Source organism: Anolis sagrei, chromosome 2 (assembly GCF_037176765.1).
Source record: "Anolis sagrei isolate rAnoSag1 chromosome 2, rAnoSag1.mat, whole genome shotgun sequence".
NCBI lineage: Eukaryota > Metazoa > Chordata > Lepidosauria > Squamata > Dactyloidae > Anolis > Anolis sagrei.
In genome coordinates, this window is record NC_090022.1 from 236,894,086 (window position 1) to 236,917,246 (window position 23,161).

Sequence of the window (23,161 nt, forward strand, 5' to 3'; positions counted from 1 at the left end):
CCCAAGAGTATTGAAGGAACTAGCGGAAGTCATTTCGGAACCATTGGCAACCATCTTTGAGAGTTATTAATGACTTAGATGAAGGGTTAGAAGGCAGGATCATCAAGTTTGCAGACGACACCAAATTGGGAGGGATAGCCAATACTCCAGAGGACAGAAGCAGGATTCAAAACGATCTTGATAGATTAGAGAGATGGGCCAAAACTAACAAAATGAAGTTCAACAGTGACAAATGCAAGATACTCCACTTTGGCAGGAAAAACGAAATGCAAAGATACAGAATGGAGGATGCCTGGCTCGAGAGCAGTACGTGTGAAAAAGATCTTTGAATCCTCGTGGACAACAAGTTAAACATGAGCCAACAATGTGATGTGGTGGCAAAAAAAGCCAATGGGATTTTGGCCTGCATCAATAGGAGCATAGTGTCTAGATCTAGGGAAGTAATGCTACCCCTCTATTCTGCTTTGGTTAGACCACACCTGGAATATTGTGTCCAATTCTGGGCACCACAATTCAAGAGAGATATTGACAAGCTGGAATGTGTCCAGAGGAGAGTGACTAAAATGATAAAAGGTCTGGAGAACAAGCCCTATGAGGAGCGCCTTAAGGAGCTGGGCATGTTTAGCCAGAAGAAGAGAAGACTGAGAGGGGATATGATAGCCATGTATAAATATGTGAGAGGAAGCCACAGGGAGGAGGGAGCAAGCTTGTTTTCTGCTTCCCTGGAGACTAGGACGCGGAACAATGGCTTCAAACTACAAGAGAGGAGATTCCATCTGAACATGAGGAAGAACTTCCTGACTGTGAGAGCCGTTCAGCAGTGGAACTCTCTGCCCCGGAGTGTGGTGGAGGCTCCTTCTTTGGAAGTTTTTAAACAGAGGCTGGATGGCCATCTGTCAGGGGTGATTTGAATGCAATATTCCTGCTTCTTGGCAGGGGGTTGGACTGGATGGCCCATGATGTCTCTTCCAACTCTAGGATTCTATTATTCTAAATCCCAGCCAGTTTATCAGCTGTTGGGATTTCTGGGAGTTGAAGGCCAAAACATCTTGGGACCCACAAGTTGAGAACCATTGACCTATACTAATCTAATGGAACACTTTGACCATCTCCATGTCTTGCTGTCCTTCCTTGGCTGGTAAAGATATTTTTGATTCTGGAAAGCTTTTGTCTCCTTGGCATATGCTGTTTGGGTAAAACTTTATTCATTCAAATTATTAATGTGTCTTAAAACAAGAAGGACTTTACTGCACCTGAAAATCTCAATGACTGATGAACAAAAAGGAAAGAGACCAGATTCTATCAAACCCATAATCTGACAGTAAAAACTAGGTTCTATGCATTTATCAAGAAGATGAAATAAATGTATCCACCAGTTGTGCACATAAAGTAATAGTGTGATGGTCCACCTCCAGTCTGTGAAATAAAATAATGTAAGCAATGTATTTCTCTGCTTGAGCCAGAGCAACACATCCAAACATTTGTCCCATGGAGCCAACAAAAATAAATAAATAAATAAATAAATAAAGGAGATGCTCCAATGTAATGCAATGTTTTGATGCCATCCATGACAAAGTGATCTGACTCGTGGATCACAACCCATTTCAAAGGGCTTGTGCAGATGAATGTTTGTTCTCCATGCTAATTGTGCTCTGTGACATTTCAGCACTCTAAAATATCTTCAGGCAGTTTGAGCTTTCTCTGATTTGAAGATTACTGTCATATTGTATGTAACTGAGAGCTCCAAACTATGTAATGCATAATTGAACAAAAGCCTGGAAATTACTCAAAGTTTTAGACTTCATTGCCATCACCTCCAAAGGTACTGCATAAACAGCATTTACCTGGGTGAGTAGTTATATAGGTTGGTGTTTTCAACTATATATCTGGAATCATTTTATGGTTAAATAATTTTAGACTCTGGACTTAAATGATGTTACTGGGTTTTTCCCCTTTTGATGATAGTGTGTGTCATACGAAAATCCTTGAACAGTGACAATTAGTCTACCTAATTGTACAAGGACCAAGTAGCAACAGTCAGAACTGACCACGGAACAACAGACTGGTTCAAGATTGGGAAAGGCGTACGGCAAGGCTGCATACTCTCACCCAACCTTTTTAACTTGTATGCAGAACACATCATGCGAGGATGTGCGGGGCTCGATGAATGCAAGGCTGGGGTGAAAATTGCTGGAAGAAACATTAACAACCTCAGATATGCAGATGACACCACTCTGATGGCCGAAAGCGAGGAGGAGCTGAGGAGCCTTCTAATCAAGGTGAAAGAAGAAAGCACAAAAGCCGGGTTGCAGCTAAACATCAAAAAAACCAAGATTATGGCAACAAGAATGATTGACAACTGGAAAATAGAGGGAGAAAATGTGGAGGCTGTGACAGACTTTGTATTTCTAGGCGCAAAGATTACTGCAGATGCAGACTGTAGCCAGGAAATCAGAAGACGCTTACTTCTTGGGAGGAGAGCAATGTCCAGTCTCGATAAAATAGTAAAGAGTAGAGACATCACACTGGCAACAAAGATCCGCCTAGTCAAAGCCATGGTATTCCCTGTAGTAACCTACGGATGTGAGAGCTGGACCTTAGGGAAGGCTGAGCGAAGGAAGATCGATGCTTTTGAGCTGTGGTGGTGGAGGAAAGTGCTGAGAGTGCCTTGGACTGCGAGAAGATCCAACCAGTCCATCCTCCAGGAAATAAAACCCGAATGCTCATTGGAGGGAAGGATACTAGAGACAAAGTTGAAGTACTTTGGCCACATCATGAGGAGACAGGAAAGCCTAGAGAAGACAATTATGCTGGGGAAAGTGGAAGGCAAAAGGAAGAGGGGCCGACCAAGGACAAGATGGATGGATGGCATCCTTGAAGTGACTGGACTAACCTTGAAGGAGCTGGGGGTGGTGACGGCCGACAGGGAGCTCTGGTGTGGGCTGGTCCATGAGGTCACGAAGAGTCGGAGGCGACTGAACGAATGAACAACAACAAATCTAGCTTTCTGTTTTTCAGGATACTTATGGACCTCTGGATGCATTCTCGTGATTGCATTTCCTAGCAAATCCCAATTTGATGCAATCCCGATCCAAATTGACTCTGCAGTTCCAACCCTTGGGCTCCTATCACTTATCTTGCCTAAGCAGGGTCAATACTACCAGGTGGGCTAGACTATTATTCCAGAGGAAGGAAATGGCAAAACCACATCTGAAGAGATGACTTTTCTTTTTGTCAGGACACTTATGAACCTTGGGTAAGAACCCCCCCCCCCAAAAAAAATACTAGGGTTACCATGTCAAAGGGCAACTTAAAGATGCAATGGCACAATGGGTTAAACCCTTGTGCCAGCTGGACTGCTGACCTGAAGGTTGGGTTGCTGACCTGAAGGTGGCAGGTTTGAATCTGCGAGATAGAGTGAGCTCCCATCTATCAGCTCTAGCTTGTTGGAACATGACAGAAGCCTCCTCTGGGCTATGTCTCTATAGATGGCCAATTCTCTCACACCAGAAGTGACTAGCAGTGTGTTCTCAGGTTGCTTCTGACACAAAAAAAACCCTCTTAAAATAGGTATACACACATGTGGTATTGACAATTGCACCATTTTTTTTCTCTTTCATGCCAATCTAGATTATTTTTTCCCACTTTATTTTTTGCTTAGTGTCTAAATCTGGGATTGGTACTGTAATTCTTTGGGACATTACTGACTTTCTCTCAATTGCACAACTAGAATCTCTAGTCATACAAATCAGTAGTATTTTCTTTAATTTTCAAAATCATTTATTGATCATTTCTTGTTAAATTTCTTGTCATTGCATATATGAATTTGTGCTTCATTTTTGCGTTAATTTTGCTTCTCATGACACTGCTTTTAACAGATGCCTTAACGTAATAGATTCCGCATGTATTTACTTGACTTTTAAAAATGCAATCCCACTGTAGATTAAACACAGTCTTTCCCACAAATTGCTGTCCATTAAATGCACAACGTAGCAGCAGTTTGCTGTTTCTCTCCCCTAACAGATTCTGACCTGATTTGATTTTCTTCCCAGAAATAAATTGAATTGGTCATTCGAAAGGAAAGGATGGCAGTGAAAGTCAGAATTATAACTTTGTCCAAATGCACCCACACATGTATAATATCTGCATGAATTATTTATTACAGATACCCACAGTTGGAAATGGAATATCAGATAGAAAGAGTTGGCAAGAAACTGCTGGGGAAATGTTATTATGGCAAGAGGAAGAGATGCATGGCTCTTGCTTATATTCTCAAGGTTACTTGGCCAGGTTGTTATAATAAAATGCAGAGCGTAACAGGAGTTGTTTCTGGAACGTTTTGACTCAGCTCATGGGTCTTTTGAAGAGTGTATGTGTGTGTATATGTATGTGTGCGCATTTCTTTAAAAAAAATCAATGCATTGTTTCTGGTAGTTTATAGACCCTCCTGTTTTGTCACATACACTACTAATCTGTCATCTGTAAAATGCATTGTGTTTTTTAAAAATATATATTTATACAAAAACAGGGAACACCCTTAAGTGGGCTTTGAGATTTCCAACCTATTGAAATCCAAAGATGCATATCCAATTTAGTGTTATTTTATATCAGCGTATCTGCTTGAAGAAAGGAATGTTTACTGTACTTTATTTAAGATTATGGAGGGGTTTATTATTCAATATGAATGGATATTTATCATATATCACAAGAACCTTCCCACCATCTGTAATCTGAAAAGGTAAGTGGCATTGATAATGTCTGTGGAAGATTTTCCTTATAATTTCATTGTTTTCTTTTAACATACAGTATTTCAAATGTTTTAAATATAAAGGAGTTTGAAGAACAGATGGGTATTTTATATTTTCACTATATTTTTCTGAACAAATACGGAAAGATCAAAGCACTGTAGGCTCATCATAGCTTTACAAAAATGGGAGCAAGGCAAGGCTATTTGAAACTATTTCAAGCTGCAATCTTTTATTGTAAAGCTCCGAGCCCCAGACAGATCCTATTCATTTGTATAACATTCTGAAGAAAGATTTGAGACTCCCATATGGCAACATATAATTTGGAAAGAACATGTTAGCCAGTGACAGAAAACAGAGACCAGGTGACTTATAAAAATGAGCTGCAAACACTGACATAATAAAGAAAATTGAGATTTGTTCTGTAGACATGGGTTGCTATCTTGTAACAACAACCTCTTTGATAAGGACCCTGAGATAGCTACTTTCAATCTTGGTTGTATAAACACGCTTCTAGGCCTTTTAACTTTCTGTTTTCAGGCCCAATCGTATTATAACTTTATCACATCTTAGCCATTGCTCCAGTGACAGTTTTAGTTTTCTTGTGTTAGTCAATGTGACAAGGAAGTTAAGTCAGGCAACTTCCTTGACTAGGCCAGATAGCTAAATTAGTCCCATTGATAGCTTTTTCAAGAACATTAGAGATGTTAATAGTAATGACATCCAATCTAATGACATTAAGTTTCTTCCTATTCTTTAACATAGGAAGGAAAACACCTATTTATATTTATTTATATCTTTTATCCCTAGGTTTTATTTATTTATTTATTTACAACATTTATATTCCACCCTTCCCACCCTGAAGGGGACTCAGGACAGGTCACAGAACACATAGACAACAAACATTCAATGTCGTTAAGCAGACAGGACAGACAACTGATAGAAGGCATGTGTCAGCATTTTTCCCAACTTCGACGTCTGAGAGGTTGTGCTCAATTCTGGCCACAGGGGGTGCTGTTGCTTCATCCTCTGTGACAAAGAGCCCTTGATCATATACTTCCCTCTTCCTTTGATCGCCAGCATTTTCTGGTATTTCCTTTTAATGGTGCCGTAAAATACATCCCTGATTAAGCTGTGCCTAATTTCTCTACTCACAGCTGTTTTCGAACTGCTTAGGTGGACAGTGAGCTGGGCTGAAGGTTGAGTGCTCAGCCCAACCTGGGCTTTGAAATGCCAACCTTTCAATTGGTGTGATCAATTGCTGCTGGTGATTAACCAGCTGTGCTAAAGCCTGGCCATTTTAGGTAAAACAGAAATTTCAGGCTAAAAGAGAATTGAAAGATTATGTGCATCCCCTATGCTTTGCACACAAAGTTGAATGCAACACACACACAGTCCTCTAGTTACAAACTTCTGACTTAAAAATGACTCATAGTAAGAACGGGGTGAGACAACAGGAAGTGAGAGAAATTCACTCCTGTAAGGTTTATCATGAGAAAAGTGTGTCTCCACTGAAGCTTTCCCACCAACCCTTGGTCCCATTACAAGCCAAATTTTCCAAAGTCCAGTTGTCACAGGTACAGAAAGGGAGGTGAAATCTTCCAAACAGGGGAACAAACAGCAAAGGAAATGTTACAGGGCTGTTGGCCTTTCCCTATACTATCCAATGTCCCCACCCCCCTCTCTATATATATTTGGCTGAAGTTACAGTTAAAAATGTGCCTGTTCTGACTTGCATACAAATTCAGCTTAAGAACAAACCTACAGAACTTACCTTGTTCATAACTTGGGGACTGCTTGTATATTCTTTCCATGCTCGTTGAGGTATGCAATAAGCTTCTTTATTTTAAGCTTGAAATGTAGTTGTTAATTGACGTTCCTCCATCACATGACCAATTACTGTTAAACTTTTATGTGAAAGGGGAATGGTCAGTACGACTTTTGGTTTCTACTATCCAGCATACCTGTGAAAAAAACTAGACAGGAGATCCATACTATAACATAAAACTATTTTTCACTGTATATTCAGAGAGTTCATCTTGTCTCTAATTGATTGATAATTTCAATAGATTGATAATTTGTATTGCAATCAAGGATTTTGTGCCTCACTATCCATAAGCTTGAATAGTACAATTTGGTACCATGTGGTTTGATTTTCTTTTAAATGGGTCTTCTGTTTTCTACAAATAATTTCCTTGTGATGTTAACATACATTTCACTACTATTTCTTCTGGAAATTCTCAGTCTGAAAACGTTTGTTTGAAATCCATAACAGCACCTCTGCTGTATGAGCCAGTCTTACCATACACTTTACTTTTCCTTTTACTGGGTTCCTGTTCTCCTCTTTTCCTTCCGCTTGAGCTTCCTAGAAGCGTCTGTTGTCCTGTGTGGAAGAAAGTGTTACTCTCTTGAAACAAATCAAGCAAAAAAAAAAAAAAACAATGGGTAGAATAGCTGACCTTTGTTGCACCCATCTTTATTTGTGCTGTTCAAGAGCAGGATTGTCTGCTCTTCGTTGCCAGTGTGATGTCTACTCTTCACTATTTCTTCGTTGCCAGTGTGATGTCTACTCTTCACTATTTTATCAAGATTGGTCATTGTTCTCCTCCCAAGAACATTGTTCTCCTCCCAAGAAGTAAATTTCTTGGCTGCAGTCTGGCATCTGCAGTAATCTTTGCACCTAGAAATACAAAGTTTGTCACTGCCTCCAGGTTTTCTCCCTCTATTTTCCAGTTATCAATCAGTCTGGTTGCCATAATCTTGGGTTTTTTTTTCATGTTTAACTACAACCCAGCTTTTGCACTTTTTTCTTTCACCTTTGTTATAAAGCTCCTTAGCTCCTCCTCGCTTTCAGCCATCAAAGTGGCATCATCTGCATATCTAAGTTTGTTAATATTTCTTTCAGCAATTTTAACTCCCGCCTTGGATTCATCAAGCCCCTCATGTCGCATGATGGGTTCTGCATACAAGTTGAATAGGTCAGCTGAGAGTATACAGCCCTGCTGTACTCCTTTCCCAATCTTGAACCTGTCTGTTGATCCGTGGTCTGTTCTTATTGTTGCTACTTGGTTGTTATACAGATTCTTCTGGAGACAGACAAGGTGACTTGATATTCCCATACCACGAAGGACTTGCCAGAATTTATTTTGATCCACACAGTCAAAGACTTTAGAATAGTCAATAAAACAGATATAAAGTGTACCCTCATTACTTTGCAATTCACTTACCGCGGACTCACTATTTCGCGAGGTTTTTTTAAAAAATTTTTTAAAGTAATGCGGGAACACTGTAGCAAGGAGTGAAGAAGAGCCGCCCCCACACCATCTTTACCTTCCTCTTCCTCCTCCTCTTCACTACTATTATTGCTTGTTTGTATTTTATTTTATTTTGCTGTATTGTAATTTTGGGCTTGGCCTCATGTTAGCTGCCCCAAATCCCTTTTGGGGAGATGGTAGCGGGGTATAAATAAAGATTATTATTATTATTATTATTATTATTATTATTATTATCCCAGTGGTTCTCAACCTGTGGGTCCCAGATTTTTAGGCCTTCAACTCCCAGAAATCCTAACAGCTGGGAGTTGTAGACCAAAACACCTGGGGACCCACAGGTTGAGAACCATTGTGCCACTGGGGGCTCTACCCTTTTTGTTTTTTATCCATTTTGTATCAAAAGCATTACATAAATCAGTATAAAACTGTTAAAAATAGAAGGCACATGGGTGGCTAAATATCCTTTGACTAAAAAGGGCAACAGCAATGGCATTGTGTGTAGCCTCCAACAACTCTTCCTCTGTACATGAGGCAGGCCACAGTGGACAAGCATACAGATGCGGAGTTGTCTGTTCTGCTCCACAGTCACACAAGGTATAGGATTTTTTTTAGGTAGCACCATTTTGCCAGGTCGTCTTTTGATCTTCCCACTCCGCTTCTAAGTCTATTCAGAGACTTCCAGGTTGCCCATTCTTGGTTTGCCCCTGAAGGAAGACCCTCACAGGGAGGCACCCAGTTGGGATTTCCTGGTTTGGCTGCCCAGAGGGATACCCTTGCTGCTGCTGGAGGGACGCCAAGAGGAGTGGTAGTTCTCATAAAGCTTTTCCTTGAATTGAGTCTACTGGGAGGAGGCTGATAGCCATGTAGTGGATGGCTTTCATAGTGTTCAACCTTATTTCTCTCACATTTAGCAGCAACTTCCCATCCCACATCGGGAGGGGGGGGGGGGAATGCCAGCTAGCTTGTAGAGTTTATCAACAGGTATAGATTTAAGACATCCTGTGATTATTCTGCATGTTTCATTCGATGCTATGGTCACCTGCTTTGCATGGGCAGACCTATGCCAAACAGGGCAGGCATACTCGGCAGTTGAGTAAGTCAAGGCCAGGGCTGATGTTCTTACTAATTTTGGGTCTGCACCCCATATGCTGCCAGTAAGTTTCTGCAGGATGTTATTGCATGCAGCTACTTTGTGCTTGATGTTCAAGCAGTGTTTCCTATATGCTAGTGTTCTATCTAAGGTGACACCGAGATATTTAGGATGAAAGCAATGTTCAAGCTCTTGACTTTCATTCTCTCACACCAGAAGCGACTTGCAGTTTCTCAAGTTGCTCCTGAGAAGACCAAAAAAAAAACAAAACCCCTTCCCAGATGACTTTCAATTTCCTGTTGGCTTCAGGGTAGGGTAGGTCGAAAGCACACACTTGTGTCTTGGCTTTTTTGGTACTAATGTTGGAGAGTGGTCCCAGGTCAGTTGGGAACCACTGTCTTTACACATGTCCCTGTTCTGACTTACATGATGAGCAAACCTACAGAACGAATCTCGTTCCTAACTCGGGGGCTCCTGTACTGGTGCGTTACGGGGCCCAGTTTTTGGCGGGCTCCTTTCTGGCCACAAAGAGGGCGGAGGCGGCGGAGGAGCTGGGGGCCAGGCGAGGGCGGGAGGGGGGCCGTGCAGCAAGGAGCCACGGCCTGACTGGCGCCCCCCTTCCCTCCCTCCCTCCCTTTTCGGCCAGGCATTCCCCTCTTTCCCGGCCTGGGCTGCTCTCCCCGCCCTCTTTCCCCTCTCCCCGTTTTCCAACACTCCTCCTCCTCCTCCTCCCCTCTCTTCCTCCCTTTCCAGGTCTGTGCGAGCCAGGCATCCCTTCCTGAGGGCCGCGCTGCCCGCCCTCCTCCTCCTCCTCCTTTTTCTCCGGTCCCGCCGCCCCTTTGGCGCTGCCTCTCCCTCCCTCCCTCCCTCCCTCCCTCCTTCGGGGGGCTCCTCTCCCACGTGCTTGGCGGGTCCCTGCTGACAGGCCGGAGTCTGCCCTCCTCCGCGGGCCCCTTCCTCCCCTTCCTCTCTTTCTCTGCCTTTCCCTCCCTTCGCCCTCCGCCGGGCAGCCGCTTTTTCTCCGCTCGGCTCTGCTTAGCTCCTCTCTGTCCTCTTCTGGCTCCCGCTTTTTGGCTCGTCCGGGGCCGGAGAGCGTCTCCTCCTCCTCCTCAGTCCCAGTCCCACCCTTTCCCTTTCACTCGGATTGTGAGGAGCCCGGAGCGTCGGAGGGTCCTTTGAGGGGCGCCCTTTCCTGCAAGACTTGGGAGAAGGCTTGGATTCTTTCTTCGCTGTCGTTTCCTTGGGAAGCAGCGCGCCTTCCAGCGGCGAGAAAAAAGGAGGGAAGGAGGAGGATGCCTTGTGGAGGCAGAGCAGCACCACCAGCAGCACGAGCAGCGCTTCGAGCGTCCAGCTGAGGCCAGGTTACGTTTGGAGCGAGAAGGGCTCCTGCCCGTGAGGAGCAGGTCCGGCGGCGGCGAGGAGGGCACTTCTCCTCCTCCTCCTCCTCCTCCTCCTCCTCCTCCTTGGGTTTCCTTCCCTTGGTTCTCCTGCTGGCAGCGATGGGGCGCCGGAGGGAGCTGAGCCTGCCCTCCTGCCTGCTCTGGCTGGGCTGCGTGGCGCTGTGGGCGCAGGGGGCGGCCGGCCAGGCCAAGCGGGCCAGGGAAGAGCGCATCCGTCCCGCCGAAGGAGCCGAGCCAGGAGCCACGGCCGGCGGAGGGAGCAGCAGCAGCAGCAGCAGCCACCCCGGCAGCAGCTTCCCCCTCCTGGGCAGCTTGGAAGGAGGCTCCGCGCCGGGACCCACCAACCGCATCCGGCGGAGGGGCCAGCAGGACGTGCTCCGAGGGTAGGAAAGCCGCCACCTTCTTCCCACTCCCCCGCTCTTCCTCACCTCACAATCTCTGGGGGTGCCTGCCATAGATGCGGGAGAAACGTCAGGAGAGAATGCTTCTAGAACATGGCCATACATTGTCCCATCTCCATCCCTCCATCCACTCTCTCTCTCTCTCTCTTAGGTAGGCCCTCTTCACACAAAGCGGCCCAGGAGGACAGCCCACGCCCCCTCCCATCGCTTCCAGTCTCCAGTGTGGGAAGCATTCTCTTCTGACATTTCGCCTGCATCTATGGCAGGTATCCTCACCTCACAACCTCTGAGGATGCCTGCCATAGATGCAGGCGAAATGTCAGGAGAGAATGCTTCTAGAACATGGCCATACATTGCCCCATCTCTCCATCCACTCTCTCTCTCTCTTAGGTAGGCCCTCTTCACACAAAGCGGCCCAGGAGGAGGACAGCCCACGCCCCCTTCCCATCACTTCCAATCTCCAGTGTGGGAGGCTGCACTTCAGCTCATTTCTGTCACCAGCCTGTTGTTTTAGGCAGCAATTACCTCTCACCCGCTATGTTCATTTGGAGCATAAGGGCACCCCAGCATGGGCAGACTTCGGCCCTCTAGATGTTTTGGACTTAAGCTCCCATCATCTCTAACAGTATTGTCGAAGGCTTTCATGGCCGGAATCAATGCATTGTAAGTTTTTGGGCTGTATGGCCATGTTCTAGAAGCATTCTCTCCTGACATTTCTTCTGCAAGCATCCTCACCTCACAACCTCTGAGGATGCCTGCCATGGATGCAGACGATACATCCAGGGAAAATGCTTCTAGAACATGGCCATACATTACCCCATCCATCCATTCCTCCATCCACACACACACAATCCCTCTCTTAGGTAGGCCCTCCTCGCACAAAGCTGCCCACAGCCCACACGCTTCAAGTTTCCAGTGTTTTGAGCTGCACTCTGCACCCACTTCTGCTCTTGTTTCTGTCACCAGCCTGTGGCTTTAAGCAGCAATTGCCTCAAACCCGCTATGTCTGTATAGAGGCTGCTTGTTCTCCTTGCCCATTTGGAGCATTCAGGCACCCAGGCATGGGCAGCCTTTGGCCCTCCAGATGTTTTGGACTTCAAGTCCCACAATTCCTAGCAGTATTGTCAAATGTTTTCATGGCCGGAATCACTGGGTTGTTGTAGGTTTTTCATGCTGTATGGCATGTTCTAGAAGCATTCTCTCCTGACATTTCACCTGCATCTATGGCAGGCATCCTCGCCTCACAACCTCACAACCTCTGAGGATGCCTGCCATAGATGCAGGTGAAACATCAGGAGAGAATGTTTCTAGTACATGGCCATACAGCCCGAAAACACTACAACAACCCAATTCATAACAGTGCAGTACAACCACCATGTCCATTTGGGGGGGGGGGGGGAGGGGGGTGAGTTCCTGAACTATCATGAAAACAGTAACCCATGGATAATAGTGAACGCTATTGGAATGAATGACTTCTGTTAGAAGTTGCCATAGTTGCTTTGGAACTAAAAAGCATTACTCTACAATAACTTCCAGTGAAAACATGCTATGGAGGGCTTAGAAAACACCTAAAAGGACATATTTTATGGGATGCAGGTATGTGATTCTGTGTATACTGGTCTAGAGCAGGCATGGACAAACTTTGGCTCTCCAGGTGTTTTGGACTTCAACTCCCACAATTCCTGCTTGGACTTCAACTCCCAGAATTCCTGCCTAGCTTACCTGTCCGAATGTATCCTCCCCTATGAACCACCTCGGAAATTAAGATCACTTGGGAAGGCCCTGCTCTTGGTCCCGCCTTCTTCGCAGGCACAACAGGTGAGCATGAAAGGCAGGGCCTTCTCAGTGGTGGTCCCTCAGTTGTGGAACTCCCTCCCTAGTGACATCAGATCAGCCTCCTCCCTCCTTGCCTTCAGAAGGAGAGTGAAAATCTGGCTCTGGGACCAGGCTTTTGGAGATTAGTATAGTGCAGTATAGATTGGATTATGTGCAATGATTATGGAATCGGCTTTGGACCACGATCTTTGGATGGTGTGATTTTAATACTGAATGTAATTTTCAAATGCTTAACTTGTATTAATTTTAACTCAACTGATTTTAAGTTTTTAATGTCTGTATGTGTTGCAAGGCATTGAATAAATGCCACATGTAAGCATTTGGGTTAGATAATAAATAGGGTAAATAATAAATAAAAAATTTCCTAAAAGCCATTAGGCTGTTAGGAATTGTGGGAGCCGAAGTCCAAAACACATGGAGGGCTCATACATGTCTACATTTACCTTTATACTCCACTCTAGACCTGAAATGATTGGTTTTCTTTGTCATTGCTCTTGATTGGTTTGTATTACATGTTTATTACATCTTTTTTGGGGAAAAATATACCTCTATTTCTTAAAACAGGTGTAAACATGGAATCCATTGTGTATGTAAAAGTCATTTTTATGCCCCAAGTCTCTTGGGGTTGAAGGGTCTCATGGGTCTTCAAAAATTAAAGGAAACCAGGCTAGATGTTCAGCTGTTCAGGGACCCCAGGGCTTGAGGCCCCTTAGAAGGTGACTAAAGGACACGCCTACCCCTTTGAGAGGGATTGTGGGGACTGCAGCTCCGCTTTATTGGGAGCGTCACAAGAAGCCCGCCAGTGTGGTACACAGTAGACAGCAAGGCTGGATGTTGAACATTCAGTTAGAACATCTTTCATGGAAACTTAAGAGTGCCATCTAGATCAGGCATGGGCTTAAGTGGCTGAAGCTGTTTGGGGGGGGGGGGAGAGAAAAGGGCCCGAGGCTGTTAGGAATGGTGGTAGTTGAAGTCCAAAACACCCGGACGTAGATTGTAGAATTTGTAGAGTTTGCTGATGTACCTTGTAAAGGCTTTCTAAAACTGCTACTCCCAAGATTCCATAGCATTGAACCATGGTGGTTAAAGTGGTGTCAAACTGCATATATTCTACAGTATACTATAGGGGCACCCATGCACAGAAAACTAGGGGCTTGCAGAAGGGTTGTCACCTCATTTTCTGTTGACAAACCTCTTAACCCTCTCCTGCCCCCCCATCTTCCATGGGAAAGCATTCCACCACAGATCCCTCCACCCGCAGTCTGAGTGTGGGTGGTCCAGGCACAGGGTTTACCTCTCCAGCTGTTGTTTGTGGAGAGCTAGGCAAGGCAGTGCACACAATTGGTGCAGGTGCAGTGAGGTCTCTCCTCTCCCACTTCGTTTGAAACACAAATATGTCCATGGAGTTCTCTCAGCCACTTCTGGGTGAATGGCAGCTGGAATTCCAAAACTTTCCTCTCATTTTGCTTCTTCAAACCCAACAAATGACTCCTCCTTGGTCCAGCCCATCCACCCCCGCATTGAGCGCTTCTGTGCAATACCGAAGTCCTCCAGTGAATATATTGCTTTTTCTGGCCAAGTAGTCTTGGGACACAAGTGTCCTCTCAGCCCATTCTTTTTCAAAATTGTTCCCACACAAGTCTTCTGTATTTTTTCCTAGTAGTTTTGTTCACCTATCTTACTCTCTACTACAGCCAGCCCCCTCCATCCAGCAAGTCTTGGTGTTGCCATTTTATATAAGGGACAGGGGGTTTGACTGGATGGTCCACAAAGTCTCTTCCAATTCAATGTTTCTATGATTCTATGATTCCATGACACCATTTTACTATGCCATTGTACATTTGAGACTTAAGCATTCATGGATTTCATAGAATCATAGATTCAAAGAGTTAGAAGAGACCTCATGGGCTATCCAGTCCAACCCCCTGCCAAGAAGCAGGAATATTGCATTCAAATCACCCCTGACAGATGGCCATCCAGCCTCTGCTTAAAAGCTTCCAAAGAAGGAGCCTCCACCATGGATTTGGGTATCCATGGGGGGCGGGGATGGGAAAGGGACCTGGAACCAATACCAGGTGGATATCAAGGGTCCACTGTACAAATGCTCTTTCAGGCTGCCCTGAAAATCCCGCAACTTTCCCTAAATTCCTCCTTGTCTAAGCAGTTTCATGTTAGCCACAGGTTCCTTAAACATTGCATGCCTGTTAGTGTCTGATTGGTCACCCAATGGTTCATTAATGTTGGCTAAAATATTGCTGTGTCATCTCCTGTTTCCATAAAACCTGCAGTCATCCCTTGGAGTCGATATGGTTTATCAGCTATGACAAATGCATCCCACAGTCTTCTCTTGACATCAAGGCCCAGTCAAGTTGTTACCATATTCTGTTTCACCTCAGACAACCCTTTGTTCCTCAGAGATTTGATGGTTAGCAAGAACAGCAATAACCATAGTTGTTTGGCTTGCTTGTTGAGAGAACTTCTATGGAGCTTGTTAGAACTTCCAACAAAACAAATACATTGTCAAAGGCTTTCACGGCCAAAATCACTGGGTTGTTATGTATTTTCTGGGTTGTATAGCCATGTTCCAGGAGCATTCTTTCCTGACTTTTCACCTGCATCTCAAACCAAATAGACAACAACTCAAACCAAATAGAGTTATTGGAGGCAGGGCAGAGGAAATCACCCCTAGTCTGGAGAACTTCCTTCTATTCTTTTGTCAAATCCTATTACTCCAAGCATGTTTTAAATGCTCCACCACATCAAGAACTTCCATACATTAACTAATGGTGGATCAATGTGATAGAATTCAGTAACTGTAAAAATGAAATGGGTTCCCTTCATTTGTGTTTTATCTGCTCTTTAGGCCAGGGGTGTTGAACTCATTTTCATCAAGGACCATATCAGCATTACAGTTGCCTTCAAAGGGCTGTTAAATCCATGGACAGAGAATATGTGGATACAGAGGGCCAACTACAATATTTTTTACATATGGGGGGCACATAAAAGGACAGGGCAGATCGAATTTTGCCTGTGGGCCTTGAGTTTGACACATGTGCTTTAGGTTAAACATTGTTACACCCGAGCACATCTTATTCTTTTGAAATGTTCATGTATAAATACCCTTAGCAAACACATCCAATTCTTTTCATGTTTCTATCACAAGCCTGTTGTTTTAAGCTACAGTTGTCTCTCATCAGCTATTTGTTTAGGCTGCTTGTTCTCCCTGCCAATTTTGAGCCATTACACTTAGGGCATTCCCCTCCAGACTCAACCCAAAAACTCATAAATGTCTATACTTACTTTTGCATTCCACTCTGTGTCTTTTCCTTTTTCTTAAATGGCTGGTTTTATTTTTTTACTGCTACTGATTGGCTTGATTTAAATATTTGTTACATCTTTTTGGCTATGCTGGAAAATATTCCTCTATTTCTTGAGCCAGGTGTGAAAATAAAATATGTTGTTTATGTACAAGTAAGTATGTGTAAATATGACACCAATAGCAATGCTAAATATTGCTTTGGGTGTATGATTAAGTTTGAGGACCTTGGTGTAATACTGAAACCTGCAGAAAATGGGTGCATTCTTAAATAGTGCTTTCTGAGAAATGTGCTTTTCTAGAAAGTGAGGGTGGACCCAGCATCCCATGTTGTAAAAGACATGATCAATCCTCTCCTCTTTTAAACTTTCTAATATGCTACTTTGCCTTAAAATGCTAATGTTATTTTAGATCTTTGACAGGATTGTTCACTATTTATGAAATATTTACATTGAGCATGCATTTTGCCCATTGGTCTTCTGTTTTCAGAGTGGTATTAAATTGAAATATTCCTTATGTTTATTGCATGGCCCTCCTAAAGGATTATTTTTGTTAAAACTCCTAGAGGAAGAGAAGATGCAGAATGCTTGTTTTAGTAAGAGCTACAAAAAATCTATGAGATATAGCTTTTTTGTTGTTTCCATGGCCAATACAAAGATTGTTCTGCAGAGCTAAAGTCTGAATGGTTGATTCCATTGACCTGTATTTTTGTTTACACACTTGTTTGCATATGACAGGCCAAATGTGTGTGGCTCCAGATTCCACTCCTACTGTTGTCCTGGATGGAAAACGCTCCCTGGGGGAAATCAGTGTATTGTTCGTAAGTGTTTGGATTCAGATTTTACAATCTCTGGTTAATGATCTACCTGCAAACAACTTAATTGAATTTAAATAACTCATTGCATGTTTTAATAAGAAGTGAGGAATTATTCAGGGTCAGGCTTCCATTTTGCATTTCTATAACAAAGATTTTCTGAATAGTAATAAACATATTGTAATGAAGATGTAATTGCAGAAATTCACAGATGAACTGATGAATGCTGACAAGGGTGCTTGTCCTTCCTTGAAAACTGAAGTAGCCAAGTGCACTACAACCACCATATCCATGTGCTGGGTAGGGGTAGTCCTGAACTCCCATGAAAACAGGAAGCCATGGATAATAGTGAACCTTATGAGAATGAATGACTTCTGTGAGAAGTTGCCATAGAGTTGCCCTGGAACTAAAAAGCATTACTCTGTGATAACTTCCAGTGGAAACATACTATAGAATCACCTAGAGGGCTTAGAAAATGCCATATTTAATTGAATGCAGGTATGCGAGACTTTGTATACTGGTCTAGAAGGTATGGTATCATACATGTAAAGTAAATTGTAATTTACCACATAGCGAAACTGTAACTCAATTAACTTGGAGCCACATTACCTCTACGAATGTTAATAGTTTTTGCTGGTTTGATTTACTACTGTAACAGATTTGGATACGATTTACTAAAATATATTTTAATGATTTCGTGATTGTTGATTTGTCTAAGCTTGGTGTTGTGATGAGAAGTGTGATTACTGATATAACTTGGGGAAACCCCCAAGTTAACTGAACTGTGTCATGCCCTCTGTGGGAAAGAGCTTTACAACCCTAGGTTAAGGTCAGAGTTCAGCCATGGGACATGTGAAAAACATTAAGGATCATTTGAACATGTGCAGACTAGACATTTTATTTCTTACTACACTGATTCACAATAGTCACCAATGCACTGTATCTGGGAGTAAATTAAAAGAGATTGCAGATGTTATATTTTTCCATTCCAATCTTACATGAGTTTATTCAGAAGGAATTCCTACTGAACATAACATATTATTTCTGAGAAGAAAGGTCTAGGATTTCACAGTTAAAGTTGTTCATGCTCTAACCCTGTGTGTTGCTGCAGTGACACAGCAGCAGTTGATAAAATCAAGTTCTCAGCTTTCAGTGCTGGTGAAAAGCCACAATCAGTGAATTTATACTGGTATTTGGACCTAAGCCTAAATTCTAGTACCATTACTGTAGAAGCATCAGATCGACTTCCAGTCTCCAAACAGTGTAGTGCAGAAGAGGGAATCTGCAAGAGGTCTAGCGGTCATTTTTATGCCCTAAGTCTCTTGGAGTTGAGGCTGCTCATGGACCTCCAAAAATTATAACAAAATTGGCTGGATGTTCAGTTCTACTTCTCCTTATGGTTATGGGTAAAGAACATAGAGAGAGTTTGCACCAGGATGCTTCCAAAAGCAACAGCTCATCCTCTTTATTAGTCAAACAAAAGTCAGACTGGGATTTCTGGAAATGACAAGAGCCACATAATTTTTGGAGGGCGGGGCTACAATTGGCCACAGGGTCACACTTTCCCCACCCTTGGAATAGAGGTAGGATGAAGAATTTTTCCTACAACATTCAATGTCTTGTTGAAGAGGTTATTTCTACTCAGATATATTGCCTGCTGTTTTGAAGATTCTGCTCTTCATAGATTTTATTATGCTCTCCCTAGGAATCTCCATTTCCTGCATTGCGACTCTTTGGTCAACTTCTGCCAGAGATTATTCACAGAATTATGCTGGAGACCCTTGAGCAGTGGTTCTCAACCAGTGGATCCCAGATGGGTTGGCCATCAAATCCCAGAAATCCTAACAGTTGGTAAACTGGCTGGGATTTCTGGGACTTGTAGGCCAAAACACCTGGGGAGCCACAGGTTGAGAACGGCTGCCCTAGAGCTTCCTAGAGAGAACATTTCTCTAGGAATCTCTGGGACCTTTAGTATGATCTGGAGGAAGCTGACCATAAAGTCATGCTGGAGAAGCTAGATTTTCCTAGAAAGGTGTTCACTCAGGTAAAAAAAAAAAAATAGAAATTGCATTATTTACAGTTTTACACTTTTATGGGTATCCTGTGGCCCTAATCTGAGAAAACTTGGAGGGCTGACTACACACTATATTTTGGATGTAGTGAACTATGCACCTAAGATGTTCCAAAGTAGAGGAAGAAATTTCAAACTCAGTTAGTGAAGAAAACCTACCATCCTTGTTCTAGCCCATATATATATTTAACATGGCTTTCTTGGCTGATCTTAACGTTAATTGTATTAAAGAATCATAGCTTATGATTCCTCAGAGCTTCATGAACACAATATAAGTGTAAGAAAGAAAATGTAAAACATACATTGTAACAAAGAGAAAACAAACTGTAGCAGGTAGAGCACAAACCTGTGTTTAGTTCAGCACTTTTTGTACTTTTTCAAATGGTAGAATTATGAGCTTTGTGTTTATTTCATTGGTATCTCAACTAGCAAATTCTTGTTCAAAAACATGTAATTTGCAGATCCATCTTCAGGCATTTTCACTCATGCCTTAAATTGTGTTTGACCTAAACTGATCTACAATGCAAAGCAATATCTACATTAACTACAACATACATTTGATTTGGGTTTTTTGGTTGTTATTTTCTAGTAATATTCAGTCACACGGCACATAGGCAGTATCCTGAGACTCAAAAGGCACATTTTCAGTAGCAATACATTACGCATAAAAATTACTAAGCTTCTTTAATGTTGGTAGCATCTACACTGATCCACTATACTGAAATTGATCTAAGATTGGCCACAGGATGGGTCAGACAGGCACTTCCCTGACCCCTGCAAATATGGGAGGGAGTATCACCTGCCCAGCGGACCCTAACACTTTGGTTAATGCAGGACAAGACTGCATTAAGATGGCCTTGCCATTAACCCGAATCACCTCCATGCAGAATTTGGATGCCACAAAGCCGATCCTAAGCGGTCAGTGTAGATGTGCCCATAGTTTGTTAAAGTGTGATGGACTATGTCTCCAATCATTTGCAGCTAGCATTCAGTGGAGGCACATCTTGACTTACTAGGTTGGTGCAGACTGAAAGAAAGACAGGGCAAATAGTTTTGCTAAAATAGCAGTTGCCTATAAGTGTGTGTATTTTGGTATATTTAAATGTTTGATTTGTTCTTCAGTGTTTCTTTATTCATTTAATATTACAAGTTCTTTAATGCATTGCTTTCTTCTACAGCAATTTGTAGAAATAGCTGTGGTGATGGATTTTGTTCTCGCCCTAACATGTGCACTTGCTCCAGTGGACAGATATTGCCAACCTGTGGATCAAAATCTAGTAAGCCTTGAATAGATTTTTTAAACTTGGCACTCTTTATTAAGTTTCCATTTTGGGGGAAAATGTTTAATGGGAAAAGGTATTATGTAGCATTTTATACTAGAGTTTGTTTATAAACAGATTACTCACTCTTACGTGCCATGTGCTGATTTCCATGCGGAAATGTACATGCTTTCTCTCTATTGTGAGACCTCCCTGAAAGTAAAGGCTATGTTCCCTAAATGGCTGTGCATGCCTAACAGCAAATGGAAGAGCACAATTACATGCTATTTGGCATTCACTTTTTAAAAGTATGATAAACCTGTATGGTCACCGTGTGGGGTTTTGGGGCCAAAGGCAGTACCTAGCTCCAGTCCCCTCCACTTACTTGAAGCTGCTGCTCTCTTCTTCTTTATATGCTTCTTTTATCTGGCAATGTGCATGTGTTTGGGTCCATATGTAAAAATAATTAAATAGACCTCCTGAAGTCAATGGGATGTACATTATTTGTGACTAACCATTGACATCAGTGGGTTTACTCAATCTAAGGGCAAGCCACACAGTCTTGGTTATTATATACATGTGTCACACTGAAAACTATTACATTCATATTGTATATATGTGTTTATGTGTAGAAGAAAAAGAGGCAAAATATAGAAGAGAAGGATATAAAATAAGAAGGCGAGTATTATAAAGATAATACTCTACCTGAACATTTGGAAGAACTTCCTGATTGTTAGATCTGTTTAACAATGGAAAATACTGTGTTGGGCAGTGGAATATGCTGCCGCTGACTTTCCTTATCTGGAGGATTTTAACGAGAGGCTAGATGGCCATGTATCTGGAATGCTTTGATTGTGTATTCCTACAGGGCAGGAGATTGGACGGGATGGCCCTTATGGTCTGTTCCAACTTCATGATTCTATGTGGAACTATATATTCCAGCCCAGACGGCTACTGCACTTTCAGCCTAGGTCTCCCTATGAAAATTATTCATCAACCGCAATTGTATCAAAATGTATGATTTAAAACCAAAAGCATAAAAACACTGAAATAGAATTGAGCATGGGATTATAAAATGCATTGTTCAAACCATTAGAACAATAAAATGTACTTATATAAATAAATAGCAATTAGCAACCTTTGTCTCACCTAGTGTATTCCAGGCCCAGTTCAAGTTGCTGGTTTTAAAGAGCTATAAATAGTCTGGAGCTAGGATTATTTGAAGGGTTGCCTTTTCCCACAGATAACTCCCCTAATGTATAGATCAACATCTCTTTTCTTTTGCCATCTAGGGTGCAGTGAATGGTCAAACAAGTAAAAGCATTTAGTTGGAATGCTACCCTCTAGAAGGTCCACTTGTCTGTGTCACTGCCTATCTTCTAGGGAGCAATGAAAACATATCTACTTAAGAACACATTCTTGGAAAATACACCAAAATTTTACTGTGCTTTTACTAATGTAGTTTTCTGTTGACGGCCTAGTCCTCTTCCTCTTCCCTGCCCTGCATGATATATTTGATTTTTACGTTGGTCTTATATCTTCATTACTTTCTGAGGAAAGATCTTTGTAGACTAAAAGATAAGGTATTAACACATAATAGATCCATGTGTATAGAACAACAAGCTAAAAAGATTATGGTGGGAGAATGAAATAGCAAATAAAGTGGGATGATAAGAATGGGAAAGAAGAACTGGACTGCATTAAAATGGTAAAGAGTTTTATGATAATGGATGAAAAATGTTAAAGATAAAGAAACTCCAAAGTAAAATCAGAAAGCTAGGGAGAAATTTGTGGAGATTTAAGAAGAGGACAACACAAGCAGAGGAGTTAGTGAAAAGAAAAATATCTTGTATATGACAGCCTAGAGGAGAACGGTACAGTTCACTTTGTTTTCTTAATCCAGTATTTGGAGCACAATGTATGTCTTATTTTGGCACAAGCATCTTACTGCTAAAAACATAACAAGAGAGAAGGAAAGGGAACCAGAATACAAACATCATGGAAAAAATAGAAGATGGAGGAGATGGAGGCAGGATACAAAAATACAGTTATTATATGATAGTGAGATTAGGAGGAGCCCCGGTTGTGCAATGGGCTAAACCCTTGTGCCGGCAAGTCTGAAGACTGACAGGTCGAAGATTTAAATCCAGAGAGAGTGTGGATGAGCTCCCTCTGTCAGCTCCAGCTCCCCATGTGGGGACATGAGAGAAGCCTCCCACAAGGATGGTAAAACATCAAAACATCCAGGTGTCTCCTGGGCAATATCCTTGCAGATGGCCAATTCTCTTACACCAGAAGTGACTTGCAGTTTCTCAAGTTGCTCCTGACACACACAAAAAAAGCGAGTTTAAGAAAAAAGTTTAAAATATTTTCCCCATGGCCTGTTGACTCTAGAAGTTATGTGTGCATTAGAATTTACCATCCAGGTCTGTAGTTTAAAACAGTGTGTCTTAAATCATTTTTAAGAGAACAGTCAATGGGGCTTTGAAATTCATGATATATCTGTACAGAGCATACTTGCATATCCTGTATTTTTAGAACTAACATAAATACTGTATCTGCATAGCCTTGAAATATATTTTATTTTGCACACTTCCTGATCTTTATGCTTTTTAGCCATGTTTGGATGCCAACAATAAGAATGGTAATCAATACTTTTCTATTCACTTTTCATCATAGTACAGCAATGCAACATCAGATGTATGAATGGTGGTACCTGTCTCGAGGACCAATGCCAGTGCCAGAAGGGATATATTGGTACTTACTGCGGACAACGTAAGTCAACATAGTGCTCTCTCTATGTGTATGTGTCTGTGTATGTTATGAAGATCTGTTATTAAGGATGACCTTGGACAAATCATTGGTTAGTATCTTGTTAGTGACATGGACAAATGTGAGCTGGGGGTTGTTGCATGGGTTGGTATTTTCTTCCTTCTGATGGAATGGCCAAAGCCACC

General features: G+C 42.5%; 1 protein-coding gene and 1 long non-coding RNA gene across 3 annotated transcripts in view; one reads left to right on the forward strand and one right to left on the reverse strand.

Moving 5' to 3' along the window:
• The window catches only part of LOC132766441 (uncharacterized), a 31,525-nt gene extending 24,271 nt beyond the window's left edge, over positions 1 to 7,254 (reverse strand). Inside the window, exons 1-3 of the long non-coding RNA XR_009630479.2 lie at positions 7,205 to 7,254; positions 7,048 to 7,128; positions 6,520 to 6,721 (exon numbers count right to left, since the gene is read on the reverse strand). This is a non-coding gene — a long non-coding RNA (uncharacterized lncRNA). The remainder of the gene's footprint in view (positions 1 to 6,519; positions 6,722 to 7,047; positions 7,129 to 7,204) is intronic.
• A 2,732-nt stretch (positions 7,255 to 9,986) lies between these two features.
• Positions 9,987 to 23,161, forward strand: part of FBN2 (fibrillin 2) — a 156,461-nt gene continuing 143,286 nt past the window's right edge. Inside the window, exons 1-4 of one of the 2 annotated variants that reach the window (XM_060761998.2) lie at positions 9,987 to 10,890; positions 16,798 to 16,880; positions 20,124 to 20,222; positions 22,884 to 22,979. In XM_060761998.2, the coding sequence (XP_060617981.2) occupies positions 10,607 to 10,890; positions 16,798 to 16,880; positions 20,124 to 20,222; positions 22,884 to 22,979 (562 nt within the window). In that variant the 5' untranslated portion in view covers positions 9,987 to 10,606. Of the gene's footprint in view, positions 10,891 to 16,167; positions 16,216 to 16,797; positions 16,881 to 20,123; positions 20,223 to 22,883; positions 22,980 to 23,161 lie in introns of those variants that run through there. The other variant, XM_067464466.1, reaches the window with a different exon arrangement.